Source organism: Bactrocera dorsalis, unplaced genomic scaffold (assembly GCF_023373825.1).
Source record: "Bactrocera dorsalis isolate Fly_Bdor unplaced genomic scaffold, ASM2337382v1 BdCtg343, whole genome shotgun sequence".
NCBI classification, from domain to species: domain Eukaryota; kingdom Metazoa; phylum Arthropoda; class Insecta; order Diptera; family Tephritidae; genus Bactrocera; species Bactrocera dorsalis.
The window spans coordinates 10,667-25,000 of record NW_026038394.1 but is presented as its reverse complement, the minus strand read 5'-3'; the positions used below and the strand labels follow the sequence as shown (position 1 = coordinate 25,000).

General features: G+C 38.6%; 4 protein-coding genes across 4 annotated transcripts; 3 read left to right on the top strand and 1 right to left on the bottom strand.

The window, feature by feature from the left end:
• Window positions 1-838: 838 nt before the first annotated feature.
• On the top strand, window positions 839-3,854 carry LOC105226567 (ceramide kinase; the record flags this gene model as incomplete). The annotated part of the gene is given in 4 exon segments (XM_049462204.1): window positions 839-1,156; window positions 1,238-2,862; window positions 2,933-3,141; window positions 3,430-3,854. Coding segments are annotated over 4 exon segments (2,220 nt in total). The 3' UTR covers window positions 3,551-3,854.
• Window positions 3,855-7,903: 4,049 nt separating this feature from the next.
• On the top strand, window positions 7,904-8,964 carry LOC105226568 (proteasome subunit beta type-4). The gene is made up of 3 exons (XM_011205491.4): window positions 7,904-8,138; window positions 8,200-8,698; window positions 8,767-8,964. Exons 1-3 carry the CDS (start codon window positions 7,993-7,995, stop codon window positions 8,917-8,919), a joined length of 798 nt encoding a protein of 265 aa, XP_011203793.1. The 5' UTR covers window positions 7,904-7,992; the 3' UTR covers window positions 8,920-8,964.
• An 870-nt stretch (window positions 8,965-9,834) lies between these two features.
• On the bottom strand, window positions 9,835-11,699 carry LOC105226570 (uncharacterized protein CG1161). The gene is made up of 5 exons (XM_011205492.4): window positions 11,531-11,699; window positions 11,326-11,477; window positions 11,158-11,266; window positions 10,721-10,846; window positions 9,835-10,369 (listed from the first exon to the last, which is right to left on the bottom strand). The coding sequence occupies exons 1-5, from the start codon at window positions 11,600-11,602 to the stop codon at window positions 10,202-10,204; spliced, it is 627 nt and encodes a 208-aa protein (XP_011203794.2). The 5' UTR covers window positions 11,603-11,699; the 3' UTR covers window positions 9,835-10,201.
• Window positions 11,700-12,141: 442 nt separating this feature from the next.
• LOC105226571 (stromal cell-derived factor 2) lies at window positions 12,142-13,285 on the top strand. Its single transcript, XM_011205493.4, has 2 exons — window positions 12,142-12,343; window positions 12,478-13,285. Exons 1-2 carry the CDS (start codon window positions 12,268-12,270, stop codon window positions 13,062-13,064), a joined length of 663 nt encoding a protein of 220 aa, XP_011203795.2. The 5' UTR covers window positions 12,142-12,267; the 3' UTR covers window positions 13,065-13,285.
• Window positions 13,286-14,334: the final 1,049 nt, after the last annotated feature.

Genomic DNA, 14,334 nt, shown 5'->3' with positions numbered 1-14,334 from the left:
AAATTCTATATAATAATGCATCATAGATAAGAATATTTGAGCGTAAATTGAAAACATATTCTGAGGAATTAGTAAGACTAGTATGCTTTTTGAAGACAGCCCGGATTAAATTTAGTTTGCATATATGTAGTTGTGTTCGATCAGAAAATTAGGCATCAATAATCTAAGTAAAAGCTTCGTTGATACCCTATCTCTTCAAAAAATGGCAGAAAAGCTTCCACGAACATACAATTTTAACTGTAGCTTCAAAGATTAATTAAGTAAGTGTAGATTTTTTAAGTCTGTTAGTGACAACTTAAAACCGCTTCCACGATTCACGTTCAAAAAACTATTTGCGGAATATTTTATGGTGCGGCAACAACAATAACCAACAAACTAATTGTTAGAACCGACGCAATAAAGCTAAAAAAGTTTTTCTAGTTTGCAAACGAACACAATAATCACAAATATGTTTTTAGAATTTACACATGTACATACATACATATATAAATATATATTTTTTGTATTTGTAATACTTTACTAATTATGGAAACTCTAACCTCGCTTATGCTATTCCGCGAACGCTGGCTGATTAGAAACAAGTTTGCCTAATGCGAATGTTAGCAAAACGAAAACAAGCTAATATTTTTAATTTGTTGTTTTTGCTGTTGTTTTTTCTTGCCACTTACTATAACCGTTGGTGTGGAAAATACGGTTTTAATCGTTTCTCGGCATAATTTCCTTTGTTGCCCACCAGTATTTGGTTCTTTTTCACAATTCGCTTTTACACAGTTTTTCTTTGCTTCATCTCGCGTACGAAAACCAGTTTGAAACGCCGCTAAAAACTTTTTCATTTCAGCTTTTGGCATGTCGAGTCGCGCTTAACTAATCAGTCCAACGCCAGCCACCGAGATGACGCAGAGCAGCACGGATTTCACGCAGTCGTCCGCTGCGCACAACGATGCAAATGCCGCAAGCCACAAAGAGAAGGAGGCAGCTGCCGCAGCACTGGCAGCGAGACCCATAGCCAGCAGCCAAACTTGTGATATACTCCTAAACAACTTTCAAATCAAGAAGAAACGGTATCGCGTCTTGCTCAACTATGACCACATCGTTTGGGAGCGACTGCAGACGAAGCGCAACAGCGACGCGGACACTGAAGGCAACTTTAAGCAAGGTAAGTTAATAATATTGAAAAAAATTAAAAGCGTTCTTAACATTTTAACCTTTTGTTTTTCTTATTGTTGTTGTTGCTTAGGCTTAGTCTATGGCAAAAACACGAATGTGTTGCATATAAACGAGCTAATCAGAGTGGGCAAGGGCCACACCAAGTCGGCGGCTTTGCATATTGCAGCGCCGCAGCCAATGGCTGAGTTCGATGCGCACACCGCTAGCGAACAAAAACAACAACACAGCAGTACGCCACCCACTGAACAGTATCTTGCCTTGTCATACGCCGCGCGCATCGTCAACTCAGAGACAGACTGCAACCGCTGGGACGTGCACAAACTGGTGCTCTATAACGCCGATGCGTATGTGGTGCGGCAATGGCACGCGTTGCTCAATAAAATGCTCGCGAATACGGCGCCGACGCGTCTGCGCGTGCGTCGTTTACTGGTCTTCATCAATCCGTATGGCGGACGCCAGCGCGGCTTGCAGGTCTATGAACGCCACTGTAAACCACTATTTCAATTGGCTGGGATCGACGCGTCCTGCATTATATCGCAGCGTTCGAATCAGATACGCGACATACTGTTGAGTCATGATTTGTCGCCGTTCGATGCGGTTTGCTGTGTTGGTGGCGACGGCACAGTGGCGGAGGTAATTAACGGGCTCATCTTTCGCGCAATATGCGATGCGGGCATGGATGCGCGCCAGCCGCCGTATGTGCCGAAACCAACGCTGCCCGTGGCCATTATACCAGCGGGTAGTACGGATACGGTCGCGTACAGCCTGCACGGCACATCGGATGTGCGCACCGCGGCGATACATTTGATTTTGGGGCAGCGGCGCGGTGTGGACATTTGTAGCGTGCGCAATCGTGAGGGCGTCATACGTTTCTGCGCCAGTGTATTATCCTACGGCTATTTAGGCGATGTGGCGGCAAAGAGTGAGCGTTATCGTTGGCTGGGTACGAAGCGCTATGAGTTTGCCGGTGTTAAAACGTTCCTTACCAATAACGGCTACGAAGCAGAGCTGCGCATCTTACAGCCAATAGGCGGCAACAAATTGAATGCTGGTGCGGCACCACACGAAGAAGGCGCGAGGTGTGAAAACGTAACAACTACTGAGGATACGATTTGTTTTGCGAATTGTACACGCTGTGACGCGGCGTCCATTACACAGGCGGCGCTTGCGACGAAACGCGCTTTAATGCACAAAGGCATATTGGCGGGTGTTATTACGCCGACGTCCGTTGCAGGCGATGAGCTGCCCACATCATCAAACGCTTCAATGAAGATTTGTGAGGATAATAACGACGGCCAAAGCAATAAAACAAATTATTTGGAAGTGGCTGGCACTGCTGCCGAGTTGCGCGGCGGAAAAATATTTTCTGCAAATAGCAATGAAACTATGGACTTTGATGATACGAAGCATATAAATTTGACAGACTGTGATAATGATAGTGAAATGGTTTATGACGGAGCAGATGGCGTGTGCGCGCCGGAAAATAAAGTCGAAAGTGGGTGGAAAACAATAAATGGTGAATTTTTCATGATCAGTGGCGCGAATATTACCTGCGCCTGCACGCGGAGCCCCAACGGTGTGGCGCCCTACAGTCATCTAGGCGATGGCTATCTAGACCTGGTACTAGTGCGAAAAACCTCGCTGCTCAACAATGTACGATTGCTTTTAAACTTGACGGGGCGCAGTGGCGATATTGTGAGTACCCACTCCCCTATACTTTTATACCTCTGTATACTAACTTTATTGTATGTAATTTTTTTTGTAGCGAAATTTGCCTTTCGTTGAAACCTATCGCACCAAAAAGTTCTGCTTCCGGTCGCCTAATGCGAATCTTGTGCAAGAGTACAGCATTAGTAATTCATGTCAGCCGATCGCTGAAACTGCGGATGGTTATGTTGACTATGATGATGACAACGGCTTGTCGCGTTGGAACTGCGACGGAGAGGTGGTTAATGATCAGGAATTAACTATGATGTATGTATTTTACAAAAATAATTTAAGCATGTTTGTATTACATTACTTTTACTTTCGGGAGGCGAAAGTCGAATGAGTATATTATCAACTCCTCGGAGTCCTATTTTACGGATTTCCATAAAATCTATCTAAAATTATCAGTTTTCTTTGTAGACACAGCTCCTATCGAACGATCCACATATTATATTTGAAATATACATAAATGTAATATATTTTAATTAATGTGCTTTTAAACTTAAAATTCTATGATTTTACCCAAAACTAATAATTTATTTTGAATTCTTTCAGTTCACATTGCCAATTAATCGACATCTTCATGCGTGGACCACACACATACAACAAACCGGCGAAGAGCGGTGGCAAATCCTTGCTGTGCTGCTGCTGTGGCTGCTGCCGAAGTGATGATTAGCATAGTCATAATGCTTTGGAAGTTTTTTGACACGCGGTCGAATGCAAATTATTACAAAAGTTGGTGGGTACAGCAATCGTTTGCTGTTTCATATGGAAAACTGTGGCCAATTTGCGTAGACGCCTCCTAAGTTAGAGCTGAAAGTGTTGCATGTGTAGATAGGTATGGAGAAAAGTGTATAACAATAGGAAACAATAAGCTTTAAGCACTAAAGATTTTTAATAAATATTTGCAATATGTAATTTGAAAAATTAAAATTGATAATCTATAGCCGTTTCGTACATACATACATATATACATATATATAACTATATTTTAAAGTGTTACTTCTATAAACAAAGAATTAATACCTTTATAATTTACATATACATATATATTTATATCTATTATATTTGGTTCCATTTTGTTATCATTCCTGTTCAAGTTTAAAAATGTATACATACAGACATAAAGTATTGCAAGCCAACATTCCCAACATTTGTAAGAGTATTATTATTTAAAAGCTGATATTGTACATATATATTTATGTGATTTATTTAGTAATTTCACCATGTTTTTAATTATTGTTCAAAGTTTATGAAAACATATATATTATTTGTAAGTTTGGGGACGATGGTGGTAACTGGGTATCAAACTGCTTAATTTGATTAACCGTTTATGGTTACTCGCCAATAAAGAAGCAATAAATGAGAAACAAAGAAATGAGTAAATTTTATTTTTTTATACTTTTTATGAGACACATATTTACAGGCCAGAAATTAAGATACATTACTTGGTTTTGTCACCTTAAAATTATTATACATTTAGTAAGTAAGAGATAACCACGCTGTAAGGTTGATAATCTCACCGGATGCCAGCTGCAGAAGCGATTTAGACGAAAACGAGATAGAAACATTTCAACACTTCCTTCCTTATTGTTTCGTGTTTGCGAGAACAAGGGTTAAACATGTTTGTGTAGACATTCAGATCTCCCTTCGAGCTGTTGGGAATAGAAATTGCAACGCTTAAGCAAATTTGTATTGGCCATAATGCCAATTATAAAGTCGCATACAAGCATTCAATTTTTATGGCTACTCAAAGTACTGTATATACTTACATAGATGGTTGGTTTCGGTTAGACTGATGAGCCACTCAGACCAGTCAATGGAGTTCAGTTATTAGTAGTTATCCTGCTCTTGACGCGAATTTCTATTGACATGGTGGCCTCACCATCAATACTTCTTCCAGTGTCGTATATCATGGGGCCCCAGCTAAACCATAACCTTGGAAATGCGATACAAGTGACCATGAAATACCTCATTGTTTCCCAGGTGCCTTGCTCTTGACATTTACCTCAGTCTTCTCGATCTGTCAGTCCCATTCTGCTGGCGTGTGCCGCGACCAGACTACGATCAGTGAGTATTTTGATCATGTTCCTACAGTCTCATCTATCGAATTCCAGTAAGAATTTATCGTACTTCCTCCTATAGTTTTACACATGACTTTGACAGTTTTGCACTCAGGTAGCTCGTTCCATCGAATTTAGATTTTTTTTACCCTGCTTCTGTCGAAATCGTCGTATAGACAGCCATACACTAATATTTTCAATCTCGTCCACTATATCATTGCCATCGATGCCTTTGGGACCTGACACACTTTTCACTACTGCCCTGCTTCCCAAGACACTTGCCGATATGTGATACGAAGGTACTGCCTTGATGCTGCTTGGCTGTCTACGTAGATGTTGGCTCTGCAGTTGCCTGCTGGTGCATTAGAACCTAGCTGTAAGGCTTTGGTCCGGCAACTTAAAAGGCTGCCTTATGCTTAACTCTGGACAATATATTCCCGCACCAACTCCATCCTCTATTTTCGAGCTATTGATTTCCGATAGGTGGATTTCCGCATGCTGTTCACCATACTACTGCAGCGTGGGGCAAAATTGGTCGTACACAATAGCTGCGTAGCACCAATACATAAGGGAGGAAGAGAGCCCCCAGGATGTAGCGAACTTCGGCCTACACGCATATAATGCATTGCTAGCCTTTCTGACTCTCTCTTCCACATTACCTTCCCACAGCAGTTTGTTGTCCAAGGCTACCCCAAGATACTTGGTGCGGTCCTTGAAAGAGAGTTTAGTCTAATTTATCAAACGGAACCTCCATATGAGAGATTTTTTCTTGTGAACACAAGCAGATCCGTTTTCTCCGGATTCAACCCCAGATCCCCTAGAGATGACCTATTCTGAACAGAATTGAGAGTGGTGGTCTATAATGTAATAATGTGTAGACATCTACCCATTTTTAAAATGGATACATCCACTGTATATCTTAGGGGCTTTGCCGTCTAAGTTTATTTACGACTAATGTCCATAGGAGCGGAGATATCACTCCACCTTTCAGAGTGCCCATACAGACTTCCTTTGGTTATTACAACATCGTTCCAATCTGCTCTTATCCTTCTAGAGGTCACGAGGCTTCTCTAATCTTGTATAGCAAGATCAGCACCTTTTGACTGGATACTATTCAAAATAGAATTCGCAAAAACGTTGTTGTATGTTGCAGAAAAGTCCGGGAATGCTCCAAGATTGTATTACTTATATTCAAGATGCGAGTTGTGCTTTGGAAAAATGTATAGGAGACTCTGCCCTGAAGTCCACGTCTTAGATTTTCTTTACCGTTTTCAGCAGAAAGGAAGTTAATCTTATAGGCCTGAACTCTCTCGAGTGCTGGATTCTTTCTGCCTGCCTTTGGTACGAAAACTACCCAGCCTCTGTCCATGAGTGTAGTAGAGTGAGTAGATAGCTAAATATCGGCTTTAGACACACAACTGATAGATAGAGCGCCCCTTACAGCATTGCTAGAACGATTCCTTTCATATCGGGAGATTTATATGGATCGATTGAGCGGATCTGAGTAATGATGTGTTCGGGCTTGATACATTATTCCTTTCATATCAAGAACTTATCGCGTCCTTAACTCTAAAGAGTCCTAACAATTGTCCGCCCACTCTTGCGAATTAGACCGGACGAGACAGAGCTTTTGAATAATAATTTTCTAAGCCTCGTCACCTCGTCAAAGCTACTACAAAAGTTATTCCAAGACTGTCGCTTTGCGCACCAACTTTTTGTAGTCCTTTAGAAGATCTTTATATAAAGTCTTCGCTTTCCGCTAGCTTAATCAAGTTGAAACATTCCCGTACTCTGCGTCTGCAAAACACAAGCTCCTTGTTTCACCAAAGGAGGCTTCGCTTAGTGTTGGAATCAGTAATCGAAACTAACCTCACCTTGTTTCTTCGATTTAAACTTTATATAGAAACCTATTGGATAGTTGCTCAATTATTGAAACTGTTTAGTAACAGCAATTTTATATGTATCTTCTAAATGACTCGTCTCGACTAAGTCTGGTCCTTCCAACGGAGTGGAGGTCTTCCTCTGCTTCCCCCGGCGGATACGGTGTCGAATACTTTCAGAGCTGGAGTGTTTTGGTCCTTTCAGACAACATGACCTAACCAGCGTACTACCAAATTTTGGAAAACTCGCCAACCGTCTTTTGCTCACTGTCTTTCGATCACCGTTTTTCTCTCATATCCTGGGTCTAGTACAATTTCGAGGTTAAGATTTTAAGTTAAGAATTTAAAAGGGGTCCCGCAGGATGGTATCTGCTCCCCGCTACTTTTTAAATTTCATATCGCGAAACTCCCGTAACCACCGGAGAGAATTTTCCTTACCCTAAACGCAGATGATTCTATGATATTGACATTAATATCATGGCAATGAAATTAATCGCAAGTGTTCAAAAGATATATTAGCGGTTTGTCTCGCTGCTTCTCTGCATGGATTCTAAACCTCTCCCCACCTAATTCACAGCGACCCTCTTCACGAGCTGGACGAAAGCGTACAGGCTGGATCTTAATATCACATACATACATATACATATGTAGTGAAACTTGCAAGCTCCCGGTTAAGAACACAAAGTACTCTCGAAGCAGTTTCTACCGGGATGTTTTCGCACAAGCTGAGCCATCTTCTAAGAACATCATGAAGTAATTTCTGGATTATATCGATGACAATACTAGAAGTTAATCCCCTACCAATACCGGGCAGCTTGACGCTGCACAATCCTGCAGCCCTTATATGGTAGATCGTTAACAAAACTTGGCCGCTCGATCACTCTTTTAACTACGCATATCGCTGACTTGTTAATTGTGGCAATGTACCGTTGTTTCTTTTTGTTCTCGTATCGGTTTTCGTCACAATTCAAAATAAAGTTATATTTTCATACAGTGTATAGCAACCATGTTTTTGATATTTTAACAGTGTTGGAAAATTAATATTTTGTTTTCAATACTTCTCCTGGGGTGGCAACTATTAAAACTGTCAAACAATAATTTGGTTGTCATTGTCTACAATTTGCATTTCATCGTTTTTGCTTGCAATATTAATTTTCGTATAAAAATCATATAAAATGTATTCACACAATAACTTTATACAAACAGAATTATGGAAAGGTGGACCTGTGCCTGGACAATTTTATAACTTTCCTGGCACTAGCCAAGATATCAATGCCGGCAATATCACAGCACCTGGTTTATATGGGTCCAATCGTTCGTCGTAAGTAAAAATGTATTTTTCAGTTGTGATACGAGAATTAATTTGCGTGATTTATTTGCAGATCACCAATTACTACCGGTACCTCGGTAATTGGAGTTAAATTTGATGGTGGTGTTATGATTGCTGCAGATAACCTAGTCTCTTATGGCTCTTTGGCACGTTACCAAGATGTACAGCGTGTTTTCAAAATAAATGAAAAAACTATTATTGGTGCTGGAGGCGATTTCGCTGATTTTCAAAGTCTCAAAAGAAGTATAGACCAGAAAATGGTAGAGGACATGTGTTATCAAGATGATATTGAAATGCAACCAAAATCGCTGTACAATTGGCTAACACGTATTCTGTACAATCGCCGCAGCCGTGTCAATCCATTGTGGCTGGAGATGGTTGTTGGTGGCATGCAGGATGGTGTGCCCTTCTTGGGTCATGTGGATCTGCGCGGACGTGCTTATGAGGACGATGTAGTGGCCACCGGTTTTGGCAAACATTTTGCTTTGCCTTTAGTGCGTGAGCAAATCTCGGAAGGTCGGTTACTGTCGCAAAGTGAAGCTTCACAAGTGGTACGATATATATTATTTTATACAAATTTTTCAAAATTATAATCATATTTATTATTGTTGTTTAATAGCTACGTAAATGCATGGAAGTGTTGTACTATCGTGATTGTCGTGCGATATCGAAATACTCGGTAGCAGTTTCCACCGCTCAAGGTACAATTGTTCAAGGACCCTTCGAAGTTAACCAGAACTGGCAATTGGCTACTTTGGTTAAAGGTTATTAATTTCAGATATGTGCTTATACTAAATAAAAGATAATGTTTTAAAAATATTGCTTTATATATTAATAGATATTAAAGGTTTGGAATTTGCATAATATCTCATACCAAGTTTTTGCATCTCCTACTAGATCAAATCACATTTTTTTACAAAAGAAAAGAAGTAGATCCCTCAGTTTTTGAAGTATACATTAGGAGCTTTTTACAAGTAATTTTCTGCGTCATTATAATTCGTTCCCGCATCTAGCTAACCTAAACAGACCCGATCAAGCACTGTTAAACCGACAGCATTCATCTAAATTACTTCAAGAATGTTTTTTGCCGTTACAGCAAAAACCACACTTAATGTTTTTCCAGTTCTGACAAATGAGGAGCTCGTTTGTTGTCAAAGAAATCACTTAAACATAGGCGCAGGAAATATGCTTTTTCGACGAGGTTGGACCAGATGGGAAGAGGTTTTACATGAATGGGGTCATTGTACGAGCGATATAACTATATTGATTGGTATGTCGAGGTCATTTCTGGATAAGACAGTGTCCAGAAGGGAGTTGTAGCTTATTTGTTGTTTGTTATTATACGAGTAGCATATTGCTGACATATATACTGAACATTCAGAATAAAGTTTTTGCAAGTGAAACTTCTCGAACATCCCCATCTTTACGAAATTCAGCGTGGATTATTGTCCAAGGCAACGGTTGAATCTTCGAATGAATTGTGCAGATCAGAATCAAGAGCTTATATGAAGTCTTTTGTATTATAGCTACGATACAACCGAATTTTTCGTCCTTTTATTATTTACTCGTATTTGAACGTTGTTGTAGATCTAATTAGTTTCCCCTGAATTGTATTTTTAGGTAATTCGTTGAAAAATGTGTTAGTTTCAAGCTTTTTTCTGGTTCCAATAATTATTTGTTTTACATATATTTTCGCTAAAATCCTTTAATTCTACCATATACATTTATGTGTTATTTCGTATGAATATTCGTAAGTATGTAGGCATATGCAACAATTTAAAGTGATTACTGCTAATACATGAGTTTATACAAAATTTACTTAGTCAAAAGAAAAAGAAATAATATATTGAAACAAGTACTTTCCCGTATGAGATCGTCGCCACATTGAAAAAGTGGATAGCTGCAGATAGTGGCGTCACATATATGGATATGTAAATATGCAGTTAAAAGATATTTCTATTACATTATAATATATATATATTTTTTAATAAAAATAATATATTCAAAAATATTAAAGAAAATAAACGCGAACTCTCACTACACACGCTACGAATTTAATTCAACATTGTACGTCGATCATAGATGTGACGACGTTGTTCGCGTACTTGTCGCTTCCACTTATCCGTTTGATGACCAACACGATTCAAAACATTTGCGCGTGAGTTCATTTCTTGATTAGCCATGCCGGATGGCAATGGAGGGGAAGTACCGCTTGCTTCATCCTAATAATAAGAGAAATAATGAAGAGATATTAAAAATTTCATAGCTATCAATATTAAATTGTAACAATTTGGTGTTAGTGTAAATTCGTAGAACTTGTATGTGTGTGCTTAATTGCTTACTAGGTATACAAACTCATATTGGTAACGGAAATGAACATTTTGGAATTAAAATGTATGTATGTGTCGTTAGTATGTTAATAACAAAAATACAAAACGCTATGTAAAATTAAACATATGTGCAACAAAATATGTAAAAACAACATGAAAACGAAAACTAAAAGATAATCAATCAGAATCTTTATTGTCATCTACTAAGAGACTATATTGAACGTTGGAGTATTTGATATGTACATCTTCGTTTGTGTGCTCCTGGTAATTCGCCTTTACACGCTTGTTGAGTAGTGGATCCAAGCAAATTAGAAATAGCATATATATCACAAGTATAGATATAATCCAAATCACAATTATGACAACGACCTGTTAAAAGATTTAGAAACTAAGATCATTGAACTGTCTAATATGGGAGAAATAGTATGTATACATATACACGCAAATATAATTGGGCAATATAGTTGTTTCATATTAATAAATAAAATTATTAAAATATATGGTAAAATTAATATTTTGTAAAACTGCCATAAAAATTTCTTCCTCTGGTAATGTAATTATTATTGCTTATTTTGTTAACCTTAAGTTAAAGTTAAGGGTAAATTTTTGATATGAATAATAAGAGTTCTAAAGTAGTAGGTACTATTTTATAATATGTGTACAATACAGCTGCACATTACCTTAATAAGTGTTGTGTTCCTTGCTTCATGTTGACATTTACATTCCGGACAGATTTCCAGCACTTTACCATTTTCACTTAGACGCGGTAGCAAAGCTCCATCACACACACTAAGCAAATGATAAAGAAACGTAGTTAATAATCGCAAATAAAAAACTGTAATACTTACCATTTGGGCGTTGAATTTGTGGCTTGCACTAAGGAATTTAATATGTTTGGTGCTAAAGTGCTGCTCAATGGGCTTTTCACAGCAGGTATATTGTTGTTATCAACCTTAACTGGATTGGTGGTATTTTGCGGAGGTACATCTGCCGTAGACAACTGCAAATATACCTTGTTTTATGAACTTTCAAAGCAAAATTTTGAACGCTCACCAAAACGCTGAGGGAAAAGCATAAAATGCCTAATACTGTAGCACTACAAGCCATGTTTTCTTGTTGAAACATTGCTTATTAAATTAAATAAGAAATTTTGTAAAATTTTAATAAATGTATGTCTATTTTGTCTTTTTCTTTCTTTTCTCCTGTCAGCTGTTTTCTATGATTATGTTCACAAATGTTGACATCCTTTGTTTGGTTTGGGTGATGCCGTAGAATATTTATAATAAAGATATGCCCTAAAATGTTTTAGAAATTTAAGTTAATATGCCATATATACGTTTTCGGTATTTAGATATTATTCTCAGCAACGAGCGAGCAGTCGTTATAAATAAACAATATTTAGAAAAGAAAATTTTTATATTTGTAAGTTTGAAGTTAATATATGTATGTATTAAAGCTTCGATTTAATTGTTTGTAAAAATGGTATGCATTCTGATCTGCTTTTTAGTTTCTTCACAGCTTAAAAAATTACAAAATCCAATAATTGCATATAAAGTAAAAGCCAGATATAAAACTCATTTTTAGTAAATTGAATTCTGGCAACATAGTATTGTTTGCGCAAGCCAGATTTGTGTTATCTAATTTGACATTTGTTTGCGTGTCGGTCGCCGATTTTGACAATTAGAATTCAATAGTTCCCTACAAAGTGTAAACTTATCGTTTTTCATCTATAGAGAATTACGAGTATTTATTTGAACAAATTAATTAGTTTAAGTAAAAAATAAGAGAAAATGAACCCGAATAAATTGAATTTGTCGTTAGAAATAATCCTTTCATTTATACTTTGCACATTTCCCGTGTCTTTTGGTAAGTTTGATGTGGTCGCCCGTGATTGGTGGTGATCCGCCCACTAGTTGTGTATATTTGTTGTACTTTTGTTGTACTTTTCCGGTTGCTGTTTTGTTATCACTTCTATAGCAACATTTTTGGCTTCCTTTCAGCGGGTAAAACCAATTTCGTGACATGCGGCTCAATAATAAAACTACTGAATTCAGATTATGGATCCCGTTTGCATTCACATGATGTAAAATATGGTTCTGGTTCGGGTCAACAATCGGTGACAGGAATTGAGTTAAAAGAAGATGTGAACAGTCATTGGGTGATAAAGGCACCAACAAATAAGCATTGTGAACGTGGCGAACCCGTACAATGTGGCGACATTATACGCTTAGAGCATTTAACTACCAAGAAGAACTTACATTCCCATCATTTTCCTTCACCCTTATCTGGTGAACAGGAAGTATCAGCCTATGGCGATGATGGTGTAGGTGACACCGGTGATCATTGGGAAGTAATTTGCTCTAATGATGAATGGGTACGTGATGCTCATGTACGCTTGCGGCATTTAGACACAGGCAGTTATTTGGGAATGTCTGGACGTTCGTTTGGAAGACCAATTTCTGGCCAAATGGAAATTGTCGGTTTTAGCAGTATGCAGCACGGCACTCGATGGACAACAGCAGAGGGTTTATTTATTGTACCAAAGGATAAAGAATCACACAATGAATATGCTCACACCGAACTTTAGAAAAATTGTGATGCTCATAGGCTTTATACGAATTTTGGCGCTTTACTATATGATATACTTTTATCATAGTTAGTTTTTCATTTAATTATTATTTAGTTCAAATTGAATTTTAGTTTCTTGCATACATGACAACTCATCATACTTTCAACATTCAAATGCAGTAATGTTGCATGTTTTTATGAATATCAAATAAATGCAAATTGTGTGGAAAAGAAACAAAATTAACAATGCATTTAAAAATATTTCAGGGAGTTGCATAAACTATCGGTTGAAATTAGATCTTGTAGGATATAAAAAGGCAAGAAGCATACTCCAGTTACCAATTTGAAAGAAGGACGTACTCGGAAGTACATTTAGTCAAGTTCCCTGGAACTTAGCGAACTGCTGCGTGAGTAATATCTGTTAGCTGGGAAGAACAAGAAAAGAGCCGATCTGGAAAATGAGGTTTATCGAGGAAGAACTACCGAAGAGCAGAGAATTGAGGGGAGTGGTATGGATGGTCTGTAACCTGTTGTTGTTATTGTTTTAATGGATTACCTAGTCCCCATTAGTTCATGGTCCACCTCATAAGTCCTGGAGGGAGCGTAGTTTGCTCGATGTCCTGCAGTAGAGTTATGTGATTGACAGTGTCAAAAGCTTTTGACAAGTCCAACGCTACGAATCGTTCTCTCACAGGGTGGTTTCTGGTTGAGGCCACGGACTACCTGAGCGTTTATGACGTTGTGCTGTGGTGGTGCTGTGCACTTTTCGGAATCTATGCTTGTGGTTGGCTAGACTCAGGTGGTGAGTGAAGGCCGGGAGTAGCAAGACCTCAAGTGTCTTCACTACTGGGGAGAGGAGAGGACCACTCTTCCGACTTTTCACACAACGGGTATTTGAAGAGTGGTCAGCGACAGGTTGAGAACCTTGGTGAGGTAGCTTACTTACGTCCAGCCTAGATGTTTTAGCATAAGCATGGTGATTTCATCAGGGCAAAAAGATTTCGCTTTGTTGATGACATTCTGAACCTCCTCATCGGTGAAAATAAGTGGCGCGCAGTCATTTGGTATTTTGCGCAGCCGTCGGGTAACCCATAGATTGGTTTTGTCTACCGATGGGTGCAGTGTGAATTGCCCTTTAAAGTAGCTCGGGTACTTCTTCGGGTCCGAAGAGGCACGGCCATTGAATTGGACTCCAATTTGGGCTAGACAAAGCCTTGACAATAGACCACAGTTTACTCACACCGGTGGAAAGGTTGCAGGACTTCAGGTGCTCTATCCATTTCGTCCGC

What these genes read in the sequence shown, in the direction of transcription:
- LOC105226570 (XM_011205492.4), bottom strand. Translation starts at nt 11,602, where the DNA reads ATGTTTCAACAAGAAAACATGGCTTGTAGTGCTACAGTATTAGGCATT. An exon ending in GCTTTTCCCTCAGCGTTTTG is followed by an intron (nt 11,478 to 11,530) that starts GTGAGCGTTCAA and finishes GTATATTTGCAG; the next exon opens with TTGTCTACGGCAGATGTACC. An exon ending in AGGAGCACACAAACGAAGAT is followed by an intron (nt 10,370 to 10,720) that starts GTACATATCAAA and finishes TCTTATTATTAG; the next exon opens with GATGAAGCAAGCGGTACTTC.
- LOC105226571 (XM_011205493.4), top strand. Translation starts at nt 12,268, where the DNA reads ATGAACCCGAATAAATTGAATTTGTCGTTAGAAATAATCCTTTCATTT. An exon ending in CACATTTCCCGTGTCTTTTG is followed by an intron (nt 12,344 to 12,477) that starts GTAAGTTTGATG and finishes GCTTCCTTTCAG; the next exon opens with CGGGTAAAACCAATTTCGTG.
- LOC105226568 (XM_011205491.4), top strand. Translation starts at nt 7,993, where the DNA reads ATGTATTCACACAATAACTTTATACAAACAGAATTATGGAAAGGTGGA. An exon ending in TATGGGTCCAATCGTTCGTC is followed by an intron (nt 8,139 to 8,199) that starts GTAAGTAAAAAT and finishes ATTTATTTGCAG; the next exon opens with ATCACCAATTACTACCGGTA. An exon ending in AAAGTGAAGCTTCACAAGTG is followed by an intron (nt 8,699 to 8,766) that starts GTACGATATATA and finishes GTTGTTTAATAG; the next exon opens with CTACGTAAATGCATGGAAGT.